The following is a 24,154-nucleotide window of genomic DNA, read 5'->3' as shown; positions in this document are numbered from 1 at the left end:
GTGGCCTCATCGGTTCACAGCTCCGGGTCAAAAGCGTTTCATGTGGAGTCGGAGGGCATGTCATGCTAGCGTCGTCGGGTCACGTAAAAAAGTTTACCAGACATTATTTAAAAAAAAAAGAAGAACAATTCAATTAAACGAATCAAAAGGAACAATTAAATAAAAGGACTAAAAAACAAACAAAGGGACTAGAGAACATAGAGGAAAGAGAAGAAAATTAAGAACAAAACAACTAAAAGAAAGGACAACACCCATCTGGTTTTTTCCTTGCTTTGTCTTCTCTTTCTCGACTTGATGTCTTCCTCTTCCCCCTTGTCTATCTTCTTGTCCTTTTTTTTGATATTTTCTTTTAGTTGTTTTTGTTCTTAATTTGCTTCTCTTTCTTGTGTGTTCTCTAGTCCCTTTGTTTTTTAGTCCTTTTTATTTAATTGTTCCTTTAGCCTTTCTAGTTTTGTTCCTTTTAATTTGTTTAATTGATTTCCCCTCTCTCTCTCTCTCTCTCTCTCTCTCTCTCTCTCTATATATATATATATATATATATATATATATATATATATCCTTTCCAATATTTTTTATTCTCTTTTGTTTTTATTTAACTTTTCTCCGATTTCTATCAATTCTAAATACTCTTTCTATATATTCTTTTTAATATTTATTTTTATAATTTTGTTTATATATATTTTCCCTTATTTATTTATTTGCCCTATTTTAATTTTTAATTTCATTGATCTTTTTCTTCTATTTTACATCTTATATACATATACATATAGAATTTGTATATCTTAATTCGGTTTCAATTGTAGATTCAATTTTATTGTTTATTTTTTGTTATGAAAAATAAATTTTAATTTTAATTTTACTATTTATAAGTTTTCTTTCTATTATTTTCTTTTCATCTTACTGTATATTTACATTCTTGTATAGTATTTTTATTTATTCTTATTCTTTGAATTCATTTTAGTTTGTTTTCTTATTCTATTTATTTATTTTTTCATATTAAATATTTATATTCATGTAGTTTCTCTTTAATAGTTACATATTTCTTTTCTTCCCTATTATCCTTTTTCTTAACTATGCCTACTTTTTCACACACACACACACACACATGTGTGTGTGTGTGTGTGCGCGCGCGTGTGTATATACATATTTACAACTACTCTTATATACATAAAAAATATTTATATTTCTTAGTTCAATAATAGATTCAATTTTATTGATTATTTTTTATTATAAAAAATAATTTAAATTTTTATTTTATTTTTAATAACTTTTCTTTCTATTACTTTCTTTTCATCTTACTTTATATTTACATTCTTTTATAGTATTTTTACTCTATATTTACATTCTTTTATAGTATTTTTATTTATTCTTTATTCTTTATTCTTTGAGTTCATTTTAGTTTGTTTTCTTATTTTCTTATTTTTATATTTTCCTATTCATTTAGTTTTTCTCTAATAGTTACATATTTTTTTTCTTCTCTATTATCCTCTTTTCTTAGTTATGTTTACTTTTTTCTAATTATATATATTTTATATTTTATATTTACTACTCTCATATACATATAACATAGTTATGGATATATCTTAGTATGCATTTTTTATATTTTTTTTGCTCTTTTTGGTTTTTTCTTTCTTTCTTTCTTCTTTTCCTTTCTCCCTAACTTGTTTAAGAACATTCCAAAACGTTGATGAGAAAAATCTATACATAGCTCAATCAGAAAATGGTTCTATCCCCTACATGTTGGAAATTAGATCCCTTTGGAAGCTAAGCTTCATTTTGGAAACCTTCACAGTTGGGCCCCTCTTGAAACTAAATCTAGAAAATGGGGAAAACTTGTTCCCCTAGCTGGGTCCTTCTGGAGTTAAAACTTGGCAAGCCTGTTCTAGCCTTGAAAACTTGTATGTTGGCTAACAACCTTTTTGAGATTAAGTTTTGAAGCACCGTGGAGGAGTTGAAGATGAGAACATGCTAATTTTACAATAAAGATGTAGTGGAGATAAAATTGTAGTATATCATGAAACACATGGCCTACAACAACATCCATATCAATTATACATAAAAACAATCTAAAATATCTTATTTGAGAAAGCCAATGTAAACTTTTTTTTATTGAAATCGACTACAAAACATATACCATTAAAAAGAATTTACAAACCTTATAAAACTTTAACATCCTTACATCTTAGACTAGACTTACATACTATTCTTGATTTCATAAACTATTTTAATCTCGTAAACATTGATTAAAATATTTCATTCATTTATTAAATGACACTTAATCTCGTAAACATTGATTAAAATATTTCATTCATTTATTAAATGACACTTAATCTCATAAACATTAATTAAAATATTTCATTCATTTATTAAATGACACTTAATCTCGTAAACATTAATTAAAATATTTCATTCATTTATTAAATGACACTTATCAATCCTGAAAACTATTTATATAACCGCGTTAACACTATAGTCACCTCCAAAACAAAAGTACTTTTCTTTTACAATTTTATGTCTGAGGAGCTCGTTCGTTTGCCTTAATTTAGAGTTTGTTTAATTTAATTTGGGCCGCGTTACAACGTGGAGAAGTATTTGATCGACGGGGATTCCCAGGCAATCTTTCAAGGTGGTTGGGAATCTGGAAAGAAGGTAAGATGCTTCGGAATTTATCGCGCTGATCGCCCGGATTCAATCGCCATGGAAATCTTTTTTTAACATTTTCTCTCGTCTAAAATGGTGATTGCTGCTCATCAAACATAAGTGTTTCTGTAAGCTAATGGTTTCTAGCTGAGCAAGGGTTCGATTCGCAGAAAGTGTTTTCATGTTAGTTGCTGGATTTATTATCGCTTTGTTTTGCTATAGATTTTGTTTTATAATTCTTCACAATTCATAGCTTTCAGGGCATTTGTATGAGAGTGTGGCAGATGTAGGCTACAAAGGTTTAAACAATATTTTTAAAGAATATTTTCTTTTAACCTTCTGAATGTTGGTTAAAGTCGAAACCCGTTTGAGGTACAGGTCTGCTACTTTGCTCCTTGGGGTAACTTTTCTTTAGTAGTAAAGAGGGATTGTTGTTGGTTGGATGGTTTCCAACTGTTGTTTGTTTTTCTGTTTCAAAGACTGCGTATATTGCTCCTGATTTCGGTGGTTTTCTAATGTTTATTTTGATACATATGATTCTGTTAAGAAGACATTTCCATTTTTGTTTGGCAATGGGTATAGTTGAGGTACATTCTTTTTGGAGGTTGTGAGATTTAGGTTTTCCCACTAGCTTTGACAAGAAGTGAAAGTTTGTAACCCAATAGTTGAACTGTGCCAAAACTAACTAAAGTTGAAAAAAAAACAAAAAACACAACTCCTATTTCTGGTTGTTTCCTATTTATTTGTTGACCATGGTTCTTCTGCTACAGATTTTGATCAAGTAAGTTATCTGTTCTTCTTTGAACAAAGCTGTTAAATATTCTATTTTTAGAGTATTGGCATAATTGGTTCATATGTCCTCGTATGCCATACATTATATGATGTGATGCCATTCTGTTTCTACTGATCTTGGGGTGCAGAGATGGCAAACCCTGTCAGCACACTCGTGTTAGGGTGTTTTGTACCTTCCAGTTTCACACTTGAGATGGTGTGAGCTAGTTCTCAACTGGGCTATCAACATTTAGCTTTCCATTTTATATCTGTCCCTATATAGTGCTTTTGCTCGTGGTTACAAGTGGGATTAAATTGCTTGATATAATATTTGTGTTTTTGCCTGAGTTGTTTGTGCACATGCTTGTTTTGGTTTTTTCTCTCATATACCTTTTGATTTCCACATTTGCCTTAGGACACTCGTGCATGTTAATTCCCATTTATTCATCCACATGGAGATTTGCTACATCTACGTTTTCTTTCTTCTATTTGACTTTCCCCCGTTGTTGTTTTGGGCCAGCGGTGTCTTTCTGTGTTATCTTTTCTCTTCAAATATCCTAGCAGCCGTTTTATCACTGCCGCTTCAACTGGAAAAGCTTCAGTTTTGGCTAAGATGATATTGTATGGGATTATGGCTCTTATTTTGGAACTGTTTCTGATTAAATGTCTTTGTAACCTTTCTGTTTGTCTCCATTTCAATTTTGACATGCTGCTTCCACAAGCTTCACATCCATACGACACCACTGATGTAACAAGCAGCCCAAATAATATCTTCTTTTTATTCCAATCCCATATCTCAGCCAATTTGCATCTGTTTTGAAGCATCTATAGAGCTTTCCATCCTCCTTGTATCCTTTTGTCCTACAAGTCTCCTAAATGAGGTTGCTCTGAAAGTCGGCCTAGGTATTTGTATTCATTTACCACTTGCAAGGGGGTTCTTTCGAATTGTAAAGTCATTTGCTTCTTTTTTCTTCTCAAGGTAAAGATGATGACCTTAGTTTTGCCAATTTTCACTTGCATTCCCACCTCTTGACAGAATAGCTCTAGGGCTCTAAGGTGTTCATGCAGACAATGTGCTGTTTTTGCTGTTAGGATGAGGCCATCTGCATAGAATATTATCTTTATCACTAATGTGGCATGCGTGACACCCCCACCTCTTGACTTGTCTATCTTCTCCTCTAACTTGTTTGTGTATAGCCCAAACAAAGTGGGGGACAGTGCGCACCTCTGTTTGACACTGATGTTGCTCCCAAAATATTCTAATAGGCCTTTCTTTGTTCTGATTTTGACTTGGACCATGATCATAAAGCTCATGGATTGCAGCCCTATATTTTTCTGGTATTTCCAACTCTTCCATCCTGCCTCAAAGTTTACTTCTAGGCACCTTGTCAAATGCCTTTTTGAAATAAACACGAGAAAAAATCTCTGGTATTCTCAACTTTTTGTTTTTGTTTTTAGAAATATCCATTTTCTTCTTTTTCGTTGATGTATTTCTTTTAAATGATATGGGCTTGTAAGGCGGTTCTATTCAGAGTGACATACAGCAAAGTGGGTTTGATTTAGTTTTCAGGTTTTTTATGATGATTTTTGTGTATATATACATTCTAGTAAAACTGTCTCATCTTAGAAGCCATAGATGCTTCTGTTTTTGTTGGCCTCGTAGCTAGCTATTCACTGTTTTTCATTGGGGGATTGTTAATAGGGCAATTCTACGCATAACAAGAACAGCTAAACTTTTTCCTGGGTTTTGTTTCTCTTTCAGACCATAGATCTGGTCAGTGGTCTCAATACAAATTTTTATTGCCTATGCGATTATGGATGTACTGTCAAACAATGCTATTTTGTGATCTTTTCCAGGTATTTTTCCTTTGCTGATCCTCCCTCTCAAGGGAAAAGTACAGTGCTGTGGGCAATTTGGTTTTTTGGCTCTTGTAATGGAAGTGATTTCATATTTACTTTACTTTTTTGGTTCCGGGGCATTGTTTTAAGCCTGGGTTGAGTGTTTAGCTGTACAATTGATTTGTTTTTCATCCAGGTAATTTTGTTAGCATCTTCACAGAGCAGCAAATAGCAGAGTTAGTCTCTTCCCTAGATATCAAGCTGTCTGATGCTGGATGTTCTTTAGAATGCTGTGATGGGGGTTTGATCATCTACAGTTCTAAATCTCCTACCTCTCTTGTTAATGCCTTGATGGGTTTTAATGATTAGCCATATTGAACATGTTTCTCTCTTGATTTTCTCCAGGGATTGCAGGATTGCTTTTTAGGACCTTTGACCTTAACATCTTCAAAGCCTTGAGTTGCCTTAAGATCATCAGTTAACCTTGTGGTTCCATGCACCTGCATTGCTAATATATTTTAACTGGTGCTGGTGAGATAATCCTAGCGCTATTAGTTAGAATTTAGAAACTTAGAAGTATTTCCAGAGTTTCTACAAACAAGGTGTTGTCAATGTAGAGAAAGATGAATTCTTTATTTTTTATATGTTCGCAGATATAAAACTAGGCCTCTATATGGAAGATATGAAACTAGGGACTATGGAACCGTAGCGTAAGCCCCTGCCTTTACTGTCCTTGTCCTAGCTCATGCCTTTGCTGCTATTACTGATGCTGGTAGTGGATTAATGTCTTTAAGGTTTCGGAGTCTACTTTGATAGCTCCTTACGGTTTGTTTGTTCGCAGTAGAATCCTGCAAAATTGGAGACTCTAGATATCCTACATTCAACTCATTTTCCAGGTTTGGAATGAGAGTAACACTAAGGAACATACAACTGCCCAAATACTAATTTTGATTTTTTTTTGTGTAAATCTCTTACTTAACCAACTAAAGATGGATCTCTTCTTGTTAACAATCAACATAGTACAATTCTTAGTCTTGTCATCTTATCTAAAAATTGATGATGAAATTCATGACCAAATACAATTTGTTTGCCTTGGAGCATTCCTAATATTTCAGAATGAGTAGGTTTGAGTATTTCGAGGCTGTGAAAGTTTGTATGCATGATGGTAGTTTTTGTGGAATATTAATTTGTGTTTTGTATTTTGTTTGCTGAAATTGTTTCATAAAACCATAGGTGAGATCAAATTTATTCCTTTTAACTTTCCATATATTATGTTAAATAGTAAAATATCAAATCAAGTCTTTGGGAAATGCAAGGAATTTTATTCTCGTTGACACTCGATGAAATTTGCTCCCTTAAAATACAAAGTTTATGATTTCCTTTTCAACTTTTAAAATTTGCTTTGTATTTAATAACAAACATCATCTTGAACGTTTCATATTATCCTACTTCCCAAGTCATTGTTTTGTCATTTGTGTGCAAATAAACATAAAGATACTCAAATATAACTATTCTTCATTGTATCAATATTGCACTCTAACCCTCACATCTATGCAAAACAATCTCTATCGACTATTGTTGAACTCTTGGTCATGTCAAAACCTAGGGATCTCTAAAGACACATTAGCATACTAAAAGATTAGAATATGTAAGAGCTTAGGAGATAGAGATTTCAATTCCCTTTGGGTTGTTACTTAGGAAAAATTCAATAATGTCCAATGTGACCTCTGGATCAGGCAATGGCCCTGAGGTGAGAACCGATCTTTCATTATACCATATTTCCAAACTGCAGAACAAAGACACAAATATTGAATAAATTGCCATGAAACAAAGAACCCATTAAACAAATCAGTGAAGGGCTAGAAAAGCGGTTTACTTCTGTGTATGATTAGGCCACAAATTAGAAGACTGTAAGATAAAGTACTCTCCAATTGGACAAAGTTTAGCAACCATTTAAGCTTCATAGAGAGAATTATATGCATGCTAATGAAATTAAGTTCTCCATGACCTTTTCTATGGCACACCCATTTCTTTTGTTAGGTGTACACAATGATTTTATATGATTGGTCATTTTTGCAACATGTGCCATAGCCATCATGCTGTTGAGAATCTTGCTTGGAAGCTCCCTATTCATTGAAGATTTTTAATCCTTTGTTCTTTTACTTGTTTCATATGTTTTTACTCGGTTTATATCTTCTTTGACAAAGAAAATATAATATTTCTTGTTGCTGTCTAGAAGCTACTCCAAATTTGAAGGAGTTGATAATTTACTCGTCAAACTCCTTTGACAAGACTCAAGTCTTTTGACTTTTTAATAAACTGCCGAGTCTTCCATGACCTCACATAAATGGGAGACCTTTACTTGCAATGCAGAAAGACAACACTTGCTGCAACTAGCAAATCTTCAAATGTATAAAAATATGAAGTGTTGTTTGAATGCCAACTTGTTAGTTTAATCTTTGTGAGCATCACGTAGTGATGCAACAATTTGAATTTTGGTTGAAAGAGCAAGTCTTATGTCATGTGAGGAGCATTGTTCTTTTGATTCTCCCTATACCAAACATTTGTATCAAACACACACACACACACACACTATATAAATGAAAGTTTGATTATTCCATGCTCCTTGTCTTATAGTTACTTCTGATATCACTGAAATTGCTATTATCTTGTTTTGTAGAATTCAGCAGTAAACACAATCAACTTTCCACTAAAGGTAGGCATAGTGTTTTTTTAACTTTTCTTTCTCATTTGTAGTTGATTCTTTTCTAGATGTACATTTGAATAAGTTTCATTTGTAGGATTGTTGACATCACAATGGCTTCAAATTCTTGCAAATTTTGAACTTTTAGCATTCACTTCCTTTGATTTGGCTGCTCCTTGGGCCTTTGTAGAGGAAGGCAGACTATCTACCCCAAGGTAGTGAGTCATAGATCATGCCTCTCCAATATTCAAGGATTTGGAGGGAAATACAAGACTCCATTGAACTTCATGAAAACCTTCTCATCCTACACATCTTTGTTCATTTGGACAACCCTTCTTCAAAAGCCACTAGTGTATACCTACACACTTTGCTTGTCTTTCTATTTCAAAAATTGCTCCTTCATAGATTTTTCTTCTCTATGGCATATTGGGTGATGAGTGACAACTTCCACAATCAAACAAATGCAAACTATCTCTGCCTCCAAAGGCGACAGGAACTCAGAATGAAAACAGTTAAAGTGACAGGAAGATCGATGACATTAACTTCTAAGTGTGATAGAAACTAAAACAGAGCAATGCAGCATATCATTTTATTATCTGACCAAAGAACCAATCAGCAAGCTAGAAGAACAGAAAGAACAATCTATTTCTGCATTATAAATAACATTGATTACAAACTTCGATTGGCTGTGAACTTATCTCAATCGTGGCAATCCAACCAGAACTTCTCATTCTTCCTTCCCCGAAATCGATGCCACTTCTCACCACTTGAATACCAGTCCCAAAACCTCCTTTCTGTGTACCCTGTTCTGTCAGTCTTGTCTTTACCCGATTCCTTGACTATCATTTCTACCTCCCTTACTTTCTTCAGTCCGATTCCTTACCAAATTGATGCTTCTTCCTTCATTCCATTCTGCCCAAAACGACACCCTGTTTGGTCATCCTCCTCCGATCATTAACTCCCTCACTCGATGTCCGATTAGTTTCTTTTCTCCCCTTTCCAACTGTTTCACCATTTTTCCTGTGGACAGTTTCCCCAACGGACAAAACTGCCACCAATCGAATTGTAACTCGATGCTCCTGCATCAGGCTCCCCCAGAGACAAAAGGAATCATATGCTCCTGCACATGGAGTCATCAATGGAATGACATGATATATTTCTGTCAAGGGGTTCTCTCTCATTGACTCCCTAGGTATGCACATTTGATTGCCATTGAATAGGAAAGGGTCCAACAACACAAAAATAGTCCAGGGTCCGCTATCTTTGCTGATAGAACTGCTGCAAGCTTCATATGCATCTGTGAAATCGGGATCATCCACATATAACTCCTTGAAACTATCAACCCCAACACTATTAGCTTGAATCTTATGAAACAACAAACTGTTTCAACACAATGTATCACCAATTTCACTTGCTTGCCAACTTAAATAATTCATCAAGTTTTCCGTTCTTGGAATAGAGAATCTATATCTGATAACAATTTGATTAATGTCATTGGAATCCATACACATGCTCACCGTAGGAACAGCATAAGGGCGAAGACTCTCTTTTATCATTCCTTCCTCAAATTCTTCAACCTCTAACTCTTGAATCTCAACTTTATTAGTTGCTGCAATCTTTTCAACTGCTCCAATCTCATTCTTTGCTTCTTCATTTTCAGCCACTTATGCATTTATCTCCTCATCTTCATTCGTTTGTTTCATGCCTTCCAAGTGACATGTCCCTGTTGCAAGCTTCTTAGTTTCTACTTCTTTTCCATTTCCTGCAAGCATTCCATTATCAGGAAAATAATTCTTTTCCAAGGCATGCATTCTACTTTCAATCCTTGCCAGTTCTTCACAAAGCTTTCTAGTCTCCATTTTGTCCCAATGCTCGTCCCAAAATGGGATTATTACGGATCTCTTCATGACCCATCGTATCTTTCCCTTCGAATTCATTCTCTTACTCAGAGACTCTCACATCCCTCACAAACAAACTTTCTCTCACAATCTTATGCAATCTTTTGTGCCTCCTCCTCTCTCCTCTGCAGTTACAGGTCTTCTCTCACCTGCAACAAATCTTTCTAGGACTTAAATCCTTTACAATTACAAAATCCGCCTCCACAACAAACTCCTTCTAGGGTTTTCTTGAGACACCTTCAAGATTCTTCTTCTCATAGGTCCTAGTGGATTCTCTCCACTCTCAGGATCTTGTGCTCTGATACCAAAATGATAGCAGCCTTCTTGAACTTATGTCGACAAGAATTTTAAAGTCAAGACGGTAATAATTTTAGTGACAGAAAGTTTAGTAATATGATAGGAACTTTACAAATCAAAACAAACACTGCAACGTGCGACAGTAACTTAAAACACTGACAGGCTCAAACAGGGAATTTAATTAGTAAAACCATATGAGCATTTTATTCCATGTTCTATCAAGTTTAGCAATATTACAAAGAAACATCATACCAAAATTTCTTTGCCCAAATGGTCGAATACAACTTCAAGTCAGACCATCCAATCCTCGGCCTGATTTCTTTCCTGTCATTATCATTGGCTTTCCTTCTTTTTCCCCAATTCTTTTGGCTCCAACCAACCCCCATTCTCTGCCCTTCACAGGCTATATTTCCTCTACCTCCTGTGTTCTGGCCGCTCAATCGGGGTCTCTGTTTCACTGTTGCAAGCATAGGACTTCCTAACCGATGCCGCCTGTCTACAACGTCCATAACCACCTGCCCACAACTGAATCCTGCAATGAGGAAACCAAATGATTGGGGATTCCAGATCCTCCTCCATTCTTTCCACCAATGAAAATCTCCTCAAACCTAGGTGACAGAAAGAGGACTCAGACAAAAACAAAGAAAACAAAAAAATAATTGGGAGCGATGCCCCTGCATCGTTGGGTGAAAACATTTCTTAATCATTTTTTAAATTGTTCCTTTGAACTAATTGAAGCTTACTTTTTTTAAAACCAAGGAATGTAAGACACTTTCAAACCAAGTTAAAGCATGCTTTGCCATTCTTAATCTAGCAAAGAAAATGTTTTGTTCCACTGTAAGGATATTCTTGCTTAAATAAACCTACGAATCTGCCAACATATGGTCAAGCTTTTCCACATCTACGTCACCCTCAAATGATGGAATTTTGATTTTCACTTCATTGTTGAATTGGAGTGTCTTTGTTTGATCTGTTGTGCCATGGGATTGCTCTTCTTCCTTGTGGGATTCCCCTTTGGTCTTGGTGTCTTCCAATGAGCACAACTTTTCTATGATGATTTTCAACATCTCCATTGAATTCGATATGCTTGGTATATCTACTTCTAGCTTGAGAAAACTTGCTTACGCATCAAGAGGTTTTGCATCTGTTTCCATGCTTCTCAACTCTTTCTTCCAACTATAGGATTCAAAATTTATTTGAAAAGGCAACAACTGTTTCCCACTTTATCTTGTTGTGGGCAGCAATCTTCAAAGGATACAATCCAATAGAGATGCAACCGTTTGATTTATAACCCCCCGAATAGTGAACGAGGACAAATATTTCATAGATAGCTTGTCAAAGACAATTTTAATAAGAGGAATGAAAGTATTGCAAGATTTAGTTAATCGATTGAACATGAAGGAACAAGAGCAAGCCAAATAAGAATGGAAGACAAAAGGATTTACCATGGAGAATCCGAATTTCGAGAGACTACTCTAGCAAGAGTGAGGTCTCATAACAGTTCACCATCTTCAATCCAAATGCAATCTTAAGCCCCACTTAGGTATACAATGAGGAAAAAGAAACGACATTTTGCCCCTAATAATTTGAAACACACAAGAAACCTAACTTGAAGAGCAGACTGCTGATGCAAAATCAGCATTGGGAGTGAATTCATCTTTCTTACCTTTGTCGAGCTGCTCATATAGCTCTTCAAAATCCTTGTTATGCTCATAATCCTCTGCATAAACTCTTTTGCAGAGGGTTCAAGAAGAGATTTAAGTAATGACCATGCTGTCAAGGATGGCGGCCTTGACAACAAATCAACAAGCTTAGTTGTTAGTGTTACATGTCTCTTATATTTTATGACCAAGTGGAATTGTTGAAGAAACCCCATCCACTTGTAATGGTATGTTTGCTGGAGCCTCAATTGTGCTTGCAATTATTGCAAAATGGTTGGTGGCTTGTGTTTATGATGGTCTCTTTGGCCAACAAATAATGCTTCCACTTTTTCGCTGCATGCAGCAACACACAAATCTCTTTTCTTGCAATGTCCAAGAACAAATCACTTTAAATTCCAAATAATAGCATACCTGCTTACCTCCTTGCATTAGGACAATTCCCATGGCATAGTGCACCAACTCAGACTCCACCCACGAGGAATTCTAGAAGAAACCCCATCCACTTGTAATAGTGTGTTTGCTGAAGCCTCAGTTGTGCTTGCAAATATTGCAAAATGGTTGGGGGCCTGTGTTTATGATGGTCTATTTGGCCAACAAATAATGCTTACACTTTTTCACCACGCGTAGCAATGCACAAATTTCTATCCATAAGTGCAATGTCCAATAACAAATTACTAAAAATTCCAAATGATAGCATACCTGCTTACCTCCTTGCATTAGGACAACTCCCATGCTATAGTGACTAACATCCATCTCCACCTCAAAAAATTGTTGCAAATTTGGAAGAGCCATCATGGCTGTATTTCTAATTTTCTTCTTCAACACCTCAAAGGCTTGATGTTGCATACCACCCCATTTGAAGCTCTTTCCATGACCTATTATTGCATTTAAAGGTGCTGCTATAGAACATGACTTAACAATCTTCCTTAAGTATTGAGCTGCCCCAATAAAGCTTTTTGTTTCAGTGATGCTTGTGGGCTTGGGTCAATTCACTATGGCCTCCATTTTTGCTGGGTCTATATGAATGATGTAAACTTTGCTTTGCAGATTCACACTTCTTATTATTCAACCCAAGCTTGTTCTCTTTCGAAATTAGAAACTCTCTCTAATCATGCAAGATGTTCCTCATTTGTTTAGCTGAAAGCAAGAACACCATCCAAGTATCTTGTTATGCTCAAAATGAAAGAGAATCATGTTTTATTTTGGGTTGAACTCCAATTGACTGTTTGAGATTGATCAGGGCAACACTAAGCTAGGGTTTTTGGTAGTTGAAAGTTGGGATCAATCAAAATTCATTTAGACTCTAGCGTGTCTAGTACCCAGATGTAATTGTCCTGAAATTTTCAGAATTGGTTTTAGGGTGTGAAAGGGGTCTGGCAGTCACTACTATAAATCAGTTCAAAACTTGGGATAAGGGTTCTAATCAAGGCAAATGGTTCTAGAGAGTACCTAGGGGAGTGGTCACTAGAACAAATGATCATGGCTACATCTTCTTCCAACTCGCCGAACCTCACTTCTCCTTCATCTATAACTTTGTCCCCTTCTCGTGCCATTCTGCTTTGCGCTCTATTGCTCTCTTGGGTACCTATTGTAGGCTCAGAAGTGCTCGAATTTTCACTTTCACTAGATTTTGCAGTGGGCATTTTGTCTCACTAAATGATTGTATTTGATCAAGTTTCAGTTGTCATGAACTTGCTTTGAAACCAATCTGATCCATAAATTGAGTAGGATACTCCTAAACAACTCATCAAGAATTGATTCTGAACTCTGAGTTTTCATAATATGCCCATAACATATATTCTTAGTGCTATTGGTTGTATACACTCAACATATATTACGAATCTAAATTCATACAACATCACACAGAGCACGGATACATTAAACGGCAGTAAGCAACTGCGTGACACTGATTGAACAACAGTTTTGACCTGGGGAAATCCAAAACAAGGGAAAAACTCCAACAAGAGGGGGCAAAAACTCCTCATCTCCACTATTGAAAAGTCAAATTATATTATAGTAAGGTCATACATCGGCCAACCAAGCTCCACTCCCATGAGCAAGAGCTTTTACAACCTACAAAATACTGTGCAACTCCAGGAACCTTGCTCAACAATGACAGTGACTTGCAAAAATCTTTGTTTTAAGAGGAAAACATGGGTGTCAACCTTCGCTCCATGCTCCAATCCGCTTCTAATAGACTCCTTTACATCCCTTTGGAGTACAAGCAGGAAAACTAATGCCAAGAAGTTGAAATGAATAGTCAAACCCCTTCGCATTCCAACCCCTACCTATCTTGAAATAAATTCAATGGTTCTGCTAAAGGGGGAACACATTTTCTGCAGTCTAGTCAAGTTTGCTAGGATGTTAGTAGAGTTTGTTGTGATAGTCTCCGAGTTTTATGTTGTGCAAGCCTTCTCATCCTCAAGCAGATACATGCTTGTCCTTCCCTTCATTGGAAGAGTTTTGTAAGACCCCTCTCTACCCTCAGTCTATTCTATTTTATGGTTGAAGCCTCTATCTAGTACATACTGTATGTGATATGACTGATGACCAGTCTTAGGTATATAATAGTGTACAGTAGTATCACATCTAGAATACTTTATTGGTATGACATGTAGAATAGATGGACAGATGCATCTATGTATTCATGCTTTACTGCTAGAAGATCTGATTGGGTATCTCTGAGTAAGGGCCTTTAAGTCAGTGAAGGGCGCAAATGACTTCAATCCCTTAATATAATCAGAGACATTTGATATTTCCTTTGTACTAGTTTATCATAGGATCTCAAGTCTTTGAATTTGTAAAATGCTTCATCCTTGTGTTTGATGTAGTAGTATAGAATTCTTGAAATCTGGAGTAGTTGCCAGTAAGACGCTTTGTGACATTTGTTCTTTTGAAAGACTTCTCGATGGTTCTTTATAGGAAGCAACCTTCATAGGCTTTGCTTGGGGCTTTATGGAAAAGTAGTCCCTGAACTATGTTATGAGTTCTCATGTGTTGCTTAGATTCATAAAGGTTGTGACCCAATATGTGATCCGACAGTGAATTGATGCCATCTAACTTTGTGAATATAACCACAACCTTTGATGATTTTTATGTTGGACATGAGTTTCAAAGTTTATAAATCCAGTGTTCATGCCTTCTACAATTCACTTATCTGGCCAAAACTGGACCTTATTGGTCTAAGTAGGCTTCACCTTTTCCAGGTTCCTTCTCAATTCACTCTGAGACATCACAATCTTAAATAATTCAGCTCATTAATCACTCTAATGTTTGTCTTAAATTGAACATGTATTCTTATTTTGTCTTACTAAAAATAAGAACAAGTAAAATATAGCAAACTTACCCAAGTAAGGTTTCAACATTTTGTTCATAATCTTAATGGAAGCATATGGTTTATTGGACAAACCAAATGGCATTACCAACACTCACACAGTCATTCCTTCATTTTGGAGGTGTTCTTCCATTCATCTTCCTTTTGAACTTTTTTCTAGTGACATTTTCTCTTTAATTTCATCTTGGAGAAGTACATGATTTTGCTCAAACATCCATAATGTCATACTTTCTAGGTAACAAAAACTAGTGGTTAATTGTTATCTAGCCAATGGCTCTAGAATTATTACATTACCTCTACTCATCATCTTTGTTTGGTGCTAACATTGTTGATACAACACATTGGCTTGAGCTCTCTCTTGACATCCCTTATCTAACAACTTATGAACTTGTTTATTAATTTCTTTGTTATTCACAAGTGTCAAGATGTATGCTACAGGTTGTTTGGAAGACTAAACTCCAATACAAGTCCAAGTCCATGTGATGGATTATATTGGTAGTAAAACTTTGGGAAGGTCATAGGAAATGATTTTCTTGTTCTCCATCAACAAGCCCTTTGCTTCTTTCAATATCTCAGTTATTTTCTCCATTGCCCGAACCTTGAGTAGTTGGGAAATGAAAGCATAACATTTGTTTTCTTTCCTTTTAACTTTCATGAAATGTTTCCCTTAAAACAACAATATCTTGTTGCTACTTCTTATATTTTCATATTTTTGCTTCAAAAGTGTCAATATAAACCTCCTTGCATCCTTCTAAAGGTTAATGTTGTTGTCTCTACCATCTTTCATGGCTTTCCTAACATATTTGCATGGTCTTTCTAACAAAACATGACAAACGTGCACAGGTATAATAGCACACCAAACTATATCCTCATAAGATACTATCTAAAAATGAACTGTACAGTACTCATCAACCAATAATTAATGATTTTTTTAATCCTTGATACTTTATAGACACTTGTGTAGTGTCCTAAATTGTACTTGTTGCATTTCTGACACTTGTGCATGACGCCTAAGGCACTTATGATGACCCTATGATCGAAATTGTAACATTTTGCCATCATAGGACCTTCATTCCAAGGATCATTGTTTAGCCCTGTCAGCCCTTTGGGACCTATTCCCGATGGACGACAGTGCGACGTGGGGACATCCATGCGCCACGCTAACGTCCCAGAAAATGGTCGGATTTTAAAAGTGTCGGTGACTCAGATGCACATCGATGCGTGTCCTTTGGCCTGCGTTGTGCCGCAACGACTCTCCACGCTTGTTTCGAATTAAAAACCCTTTGCAACTCATTTGGAGGGGTTCCCACTTTGGGTTCTTGGCTCTTGATCTTTGCGCTCTCTCAAGCTCTCTCAAAAGCTCTCTTTGGCAAGCTCTTGGCTCATGCAACATCAACATCAACATCAAAAGCAACCTATCAATACCAACATCAAGCTTCCCGACCTCGTTGTGGTTTCTTACCAATTTGTTTATCAAGTGGGCTTCATCACGCTCACAATGCCAAATATCAAGGAGGGTTTGATTTCCAAACTTACTCTCTCTGTTTCACTTTCATGCAATGAGTCCTTTGCATTAATAAGTGTATTTACCAATATTTCAATATTTATTTGCATGCAATAGGAATTAGATTTCTTTTTGCATGTATTTACCAATTTACCAATTTACCAATTTGTTCCAAGTTATCTATTTTTCAATCTATACCAATTTGGCTGTCCGTGGTGGTGGAAACACCTAAGTGTGGGGGTCTGACTGAGGCAGGCCCCTATACAGCCCCAACATTTTCCCCCTTTTTTGTGTGTGCAGGTACAGGTTCGACCCAGCGTTTGGACTCTGAAACTTATTGCTTTCTGGACGCACAGACGACAGCGCAACGTACTGGTGTTTGTGCACCGTGCTGGCATCCTAAACACGAGAACCTCCCAGGTTCCCCATTTGCTTTGTCCTTTTTGCTTCATATTTTCGTTTAAGCAGATTATTTCGTGTTTGGTTAGCTCGTTAAATAGTTAGTAGTTTAGTTGTTTTTGTTTCTGTTCTGTGTTTTGTCCATAAGAACCTGTCATCTTTGTCTAGCTCTGTGTTCTGTCCACCTAGGACATTAGCGCATCGCACTGCAGTTCGCAATCTGCATTGCAGTCTTGGGTTTGTACTATCGCCTTGGTTACAGAACCTTGTAGAGTTCGCCAAAGGTTCGTCTTGGTTCTCTGACAGACCCAAAGCATTCCATTTGCTCCTGGCTCAGCGTTACGCCTGTTTGAAGAGGTAATCAGACGGATAATTTGTCCTTGGGGATTCATCTTTCCTAAGGTGGCAAATTCCATCCATTACATTTTGGTGAACCTGATGTGAATGGTCTAGATGTCGGATCTCTTCCTTCAAAGTTTAATGCCTTTGATTAGGCATTTTTGAAAGATGATTTCGATATGTTGGATGAAGTTTTAGAACCTAATGTGAATGGTCTAGATGTCGGATCTCTTCCTTCAGAGTTTAATGCCTTTGATTAGGCATTTTCGAAAGATGATTTCGATATGTTGGATGAAGTTTTAGACGACTTCCTTGATGCATCTCCTCCAAAAAGGATTGCAAGGGATTAGTCGCCTTCCTCAACATCCTCATGTGAAGAAAAAGCATCCGTGATTGTCATTGTCGTCTCCGCAACCCCTCAAAGGCCTAAGAGACCTTTCATTCATGTGACAGCGGCTAGCCCTTCCCCCAAGAAGGTTAAGCCCATTAATGGAAAGCTTTTCAAAGGAGAAACTTCTGATCTATATGCCAGATTTATGCAATCTAGACAATCGTCTTACAACACCATTGCACACATGTATAACACTCGTAATAACAAGCAAGTTCCCGGACAACAACAAAAAATTTCTTTACCACCTTCTCAACCGACTCTTCCTAAGGCACCCGTATCGACGGACAAACAACCGAGTGATTACGATCTTATCGAGCAACTTAAGGTTACTCCAACTAAGATCTCATTGTGGGATTTGCTTTAAACTACCCCGGTATACCAAGGTATGCCGCAGGAAGCTTTTCAGAAGATCTTGCTACCTTCCTCTGCGAGACCGGTTGACGTGAATGCGTTGATGGATCATATTCGTGTGGATTCGCCGAATATTACTTTCTATTCGCATGAACTTCCGCCTCCCGAGGTGGGGAATCTAGCGGATCCTTTGATGATTATTGTCCTCCGAAATCTTTTGTAGCGTCCTCTCTGTACATTTGAGGTTTTGACAACTGTGGAAAAACCGCTTGTAGGAATTGTCATACTGTCCTTGAAGGTTGGACCGGTAACCATTCCAACCTTGTGCACGTTATGCCAGGTCTTTTATCATACAACCTTCTCCTAGGTAGACCTTGGCTTCATGCCTTGGAGTCGTCTCTTCTACGCTTCATGGAGCGGTGAAGTTTGTAGCTGTTAACACCGTGTCACAGTTAGGGCTGACCCTGAGGCTATGTAGTTATGTTAGATTGCTGCAGTGGATCAGGCTGCTGCTACACCCTCGTTTCATAATTGGGTACCAAACTTATCTTCTTCGGTGATAACTTTTGCTTCTGCCACCTACCCTAAAAAGGAAGAGTGCAAGAAAGAAGAGATCCCTAAGGAAGTTGTTAAAAAGGAGAAGTCATCTGAGTCTCTCACGATTGACACTCCTAAGACGGAAATGCTAGAGCCGCCGCCTAAGTGACGATCTCCAGTAAAGTCGTCTTCTCCATTGAAAGTCAATGCATGCTTAGGCGACGACTGGGGTTCTTTGGACTTCATTGATTCCCACGGAGGTGAATACAAAGTAGATCCTGTCCACTTGAGTTTTCCAAAGATAGCATTCAGTTCGGCTACAAAGGATGATTATGCATCCATAAAGCCGGGTGACGCTTACCATGTGGATCATCTTTTCTATACCAAACCATCATCAGGGAAAGAGCTTCAAGAGATCTATGGTCCTGTATACAAGATGGTCTCTCAACTTGGGTACGATGGAAGGGGTTGTGGGCCTAATGAGCAAGGCATTCAGATCCCTTTAGAGGCCGAACCTCGCCACTACAACATTGGACTAGGGTATCGTCATACAGGACGAAAGGCAAAACCATGGTTGACAGTGAACATGATTTCGACCGATCCCCTGCCTTTGGAGCTTGTCCATCCATAACTCATTGATACTAGTGCATCGCCTACTGAGATTCCTTTGGACTTATTCCCTTTGGAAGAATCCTTGAAGGAATTTCTAGGTGTCTACAAGGAGCTGCCCTCTTATCAGCATAAACACTGATTCCCATATTGCTTGAACACTCAAGCCTACTTTGGAGAATCCGCTGCATAGGAGGCACCTCTTTCCCGTAATGTAGAGCAAATATTTGTTTCTCATCCGGACGACGGCAGTGCGCTCCTACGCGGGGAGACTACTGATGTTGTCATAAGTGATAAGGCTCCCGATAAAATTATAAAGATTGGGATCTGCTTGTCTTCTGAAGAATCGATAGAATATTCCGAGTTGTTACATCGATTCCCCGACATCTTTGCTTGGTTTTATGAAGAGATCCTTGGCATTGATGAGTCAATTGTGGTACACAACATTGTGCTTAACACTGATGCTAAGGTGGTGAAACAAAAGATTCGAAACTTGAATCCTAAGGTGGCCTTGTTGGTCAAGACTGAGATAGAGAAGCTCTTAAAAGCTAGCCTTATCCGGCCTATTGACTACTCGCCTTGGATCTCAAACATTGTACCGGTGAGCAAACCCAATGGGAGAATTTGCATTTGCATCGACTTTCGGGATGTGAATAAGGCATCTCTCAAAGATGACTTTCCCCTCTTGAATATTGATATGATCGTCGATTCGACCGTAGGGTATGCTTTGCTTTCATTTATGGATGGCTTCTCGGATTATAATCAAATCCACATTAACTCGGAAGATTAGTATAAGACTGCCTTCACGGCCCCATGGGGGACCTTTTGCTATGTCTTCATGCCGTTTGGTTGAAGAATGTGGGAGCAACCTATCAATGAGCTATGACTTTGATCTTCCATGATTTCATCCGTAAGATCTTAGAAGATTATGTCGATGACATTTTGGTAAAATCCCTAGCATGAGGAATGCATGTTGAAAATCTATGTTTGGTCTTTGAAAGACTTCGGTTGTATAAAATGAGACCAAACCCTCTTAAGTCTTCGGTGTTGACGTAGGGAAACTCTTGGGGTTTATCGTCTCTCATCAAGGAATTGAAATAGATATAGATAAGATTGATGCTATCGTCAACATGCCTCCACCTAGAAACATCTCTTAGCTTCGTAGTCTGCAAGGGAAAATTCAGGCCATCTGTTGATTTGTGGCGCAACTGGCTGATCGAACTCTCCCTTTCACACGATTGTTGAAGAAGGATGTTCACTTTAAATGGAATGAATCAAGGATTACTTGGCTAATCCTCCTATCTTGATGCCGGCTGTGTTTGATAGACCTTTCTTCTTATACATCTCCGCCATATCTCATGCTCTAGCAGCATTGCTAGCTCGGTGTGATGATGAAGATCGAGAGAGAGCTGTCTATTACGTTAGCCATACATTGATAGATTATGAGACCCGATATTCTACCATAGAGAAACAGTGCTTAGCTCTCATGTTCATGACCCAAAAGTTAAGACATTACATTCTCCATGTAGAAACATGGGTCATTGCCAAAAATGACATCCTTAAGCACCTCTTTGCTAAATGATCTGTCAGGACGGTTGGCTAAATGGGTAATGCTACTCTCTGAATTTGACCTGAAATTCATCTCTCTTAGAAGTCAATTAAGGGACAGGTTATCGCCGAGCAGTTGGTCGATGCTCCCTCGAGCAAATCTTTTCCCACCCTAGACCTCTTGCCCAACGAGGACGTCTTGATCGTTGATCAAAACCCTGTATGGGACTTGTATTTTGACGGTTCAAGATGTCAAACTGGTTTCGACACAGGTGTAGTCTTTGTTTTACCTGAAGGAAAATTGATTCCCCTTTCATTCCGCTTGGAATTTCATTCCTCCAATAACATTGCTGAGTATGAGGCTCTGATTGCAAGACTTCGTGCCACGATTGCCATGGGTGTGAAACATATCCGCATCCATGGAGATTCCGAACTCATTGTAAATCAAGTGACAGGTGCTTATCGTGTGAAACAACTGAAGTTGTCTCAGTATAAGGATTTAGTTCTGACTATACTGAAACAATTCACTACTCACACGATCAATAGCATCCCTTGGAGAGAAAATCGTCACGCAAATGCAATGGCAAGCGCGACTTCCCTTGTAGGCCCCGATTTTGGCCAGGATGAGTACCACTTTGTGGTGCAAGTCCTCAACTCCCGACTATTTCAGATAGCGCATATCAAGACAATCTCATATGTGCTCATCTCTACTCAGGAGAATGGTTTGCACATATATTCAATTATCTAAAGACTGGAAGCTTTCCCGAAGACACTAGTAAAAGTTCGCGTGTGCGAATTCGGAAATTAGCTACTCGTTATATCCTCTTATCTGACATATTATACAGGAGATCATATAATGGTCTTCTTTTGCGATGTTTAACAAAAGCCGAGATCCCTGTGGCCCTTCAGGAAGCCCAGTCGGGTTCTGGAGGTGGTCATTTTGGTGGTAAATCTTTGGTGTACAAACTTATTCATATGGGGTACTATTGGCAAACGATGGAGCAAGACTCCTTCACTTTTGTTAAGAAATGCCCTCAATGTCAACAACACAGCAACTTGATTCGAGCCCCCGCACAGCTACTCCGTAGTCAAGTCTCTCCGTGGCCTTTTCAGACTTGGGGACTAGATATTATCGATAAAATATCTCCTCCGTCGTCTAAAGGTCATATCTTCATTATTACCGCCACAAATTACTTCACGAAGTGGGTTGAAGCAGTACCACTGCGTTCGACTACTGCTGGCATGATTTGTGGTTTTATCACGGATAACATCATTTCTCGATTCGGTATACCTACTACCCTCATTTCTGATAATGGTACGTTGTTTAAGAAAAGGAGGTCAAGCAGTTCCTCGAGAAATTCCACATTCAGCATTGCTTTTTCTCTCCTTACTATCCACAGTCCAATGTTCAAGCAGAAGCATCTAACAAAACCATCGAGTAGATCTTATGCAAGACTGTCACTAAGCATGGTAAGGATTGGCATTCGCAACTGATTTATGCATTATGGGCCTATCGCATGAGTGTTCGTATGGCTACAGGAACGATGCCCTATAACCTCATGTATGGCGTTGACGCCATCACGCCCCTCGAATTGGAGATCCCCTCTTTACGTATCTCCTTAAAAGGGGTTATCGATGATGATTCTTATCGCACTCTTCGTCTGAATATTGATGATGATTCTTATTGCACTCTTCGTCTGAATATCGATGATGATTCTTATTGCACTCTTCGTCTGAATCAGCTGGAGCTGTCAGATGAGCGCCGCTTGAAGACCCTTCAACATCTCCAGGCTTATCAGAAATCTCAATCTCGTCAGTATAACCAAAGTGTGCTTCCTAGAACGTTCCAAATAGGTGACTTGGTCCTCTATGAGAACCAGAGAAATGTTAATGCGCCACCCGACCAACGTGAAAAGTTTAGTCCGAATTAGTTAGGTCCTTACATCGTCCCTTTTGTCTATGGTTTTGGTGCCTATGGTTTATCTTCCATGGATGGTACTCCTCTCAAAGAGCCTATCAACGCTACGCACCTGCGTCGATACTATGTGTAGAAAAATATGTAATATGTGTCTTGCACGTGATGCCTAGTTCCCTACGACGGTCACGTCCTGATGCGTATCCTTTGTCAACACAAATCTCCATTATTGTGTTATAAAGTGACTATGTATAGCCATATCCACGTGTGTGTGTGCATGTGTACATATGCTTTATTCTTAAACTCATAGATCATCAGAGTATTTCACCATGCATGTATGAACACAACGACATGTAAATGAAATCATGATAGCCATCTAATCTACATCATACATCACATAAACATGTAATACAAATGATAACATCTATCCATGATAACACAAGAGAACAGATCAAAATGTTGAGCCACATCATATATATACATGTATAATGTATCATGTACATGTATCGCATCACTACAAAAACATGTGATGTTGTTGTATGTGTAAAATACATCTTGTGGACATCTCAAAAAGAATGCTATACATCATCCATCTAAATCAAAAATATATCAGCCCGTTGGTGCTGACGGATCCTGGCCTAGGGCTGGGGGACGTGTCCCTTAGTTGGCTGGCGCCGGTGGATCTTGGTCTCTCCTCAGAGGCTGCCGAACTGAAGTGGACTGCGATCTCGCGGCTGTAGTGCCTTGTGAGCGCAGACCCCTCAGCTCCCTTCGTAGCTCTGCAATGGTCTCCTGCTGCGTCATCAACTCCTCCCGCAGGCCGATCTCTCGCTAGCGTGCGACATCTAGGTCCGTCATCAGCTGATGCACTCGGTGGTGGTCTAGATGACCTGCGACACCCTTCTGAGCGGCATCCAACTGTCGCTGAAGGTCATCAACTTGGCTCTGTAGAGCGTCAGGTGCCCTCTCGGTACTCTCAGCTCGCGTCACTGCTTGGTCTCTCTCTCTCAAGACAGCTCGTACCTCTTGCAGGGCTTGATCCCGCTACCCTGTCATAGTGGCCAGCTGTGCTGCTCCTTGCACCAGCTCCACCCGACCCTCCTCATAAACTGTCCGTAGTCGTGCTACAGGCTCGAATAGATGTGCATGTCGTCCTGTCGACTAGATGGGCCGATAAGCATCCAGTATAGGACCCTGAGACTATACATCCGGGATGAACTCTACGAGTGACTGATAAACAAAACTCAGCCACTCCGCCACGCCCTCGGCAAACACCAATGGATTCTCCATCAGTACCTCATCATATCAAAAATTTCTATCTATGCATATGCGTATCAAAAGAAATGAAAGTACATAAACAGAAAATAGCATATACATACCAGGATCACCCGCCTGCCAGTCTGGATCTTGCGGAGGA

At 38.2% G+C, this 24,154-nt stretch overlaps 2 protein-coding genes across 6 annotated transcripts in view; both read left to right on the top strand.

Moving 5' to 3' along the window:
- Nucleotides 1-2,475: 2,475 nt before the first annotated feature.
- Nucleotides 2,476-24,154, top strand: part of LOC131026842 (3-oxoacyl-[acyl-carrier-protein] synthase II, chloroplastic) — a 54,769-nt gene continuing 33,090 nt past the window's right edge. Inside the window, exons 1-2 of one of the 5 annotated variants that reach the window (XM_057956838.2) lie at nucleotides 2,476-2,649; nucleotides 5,174-5,268. The gene's annotated coding sequence lies outside the window, so the exon portion shown is untranslated. Of the gene's footprint in view, nucleotides 2,824-5,173; nucleotides 5,269-24,154 lie in introns of all 5 variants that reach the window. The other 4 variants (XM_057956835.2, XM_057956836.2, XM_057956839.2 and 1 more) reach the window with 4 other exon arrangements.
- Nucleotides 20,581-22,753, top strand: LOC131856610 (uncharacterized). The gene is made up of 4 exons (XM_059208456.1): nucleotides 20,581-20,694; nucleotides 20,926-21,462; nucleotides 21,573-22,137; nucleotides 22,362-22,753. Exons 1-4 carry the CDS (start codon nucleotides 20,581-20,583, stop codon nucleotides 22,751-22,753), a joined length of 1,608 nt encoding a protein of 535 aa, XP_059064439.1.

This window comes from Cryptomeria japonica, chromosome 1 (genome assembly GCF_030272615.1).
Source record: "Cryptomeria japonica chromosome 1, Sugi_1.0, whole genome shotgun sequence".
Classification (NCBI taxonomy): domain Eukaryota; kingdom Viridiplantae; phylum Streptophyta; class Pinopsida; order Cupressales; family Cupressaceae; genus Cryptomeria; species Cryptomeria japonica.
The sequence above is the reverse complement of the archived record's forward strand: the minus strand, read 5'-3'. Positions and strand labels throughout refer to the sequence as shown.

Coding starts and splice junctions, on each gene's coding strand:
- LOC131856610 (XM_059208456.1), top strand. CDS start 20,581: ATGCCGGCTGTGTTTGATAGACCTTTCTTCTTATACATCTCCGCCATA. Junction 20,695..20,925: donor GAGAGAGAGCTGTCTATTAC/GTTAGCCATACA, acceptor CATCTCTCTTAG/AAGTCAATTAAGGGACAGGT. Junction 22,138..22,361: donor TACCCTCATTTCTGATAATG/GTACGTTGTTTA, acceptor GTATGGCTACAG/GAACGATGCCCTATAACCTC.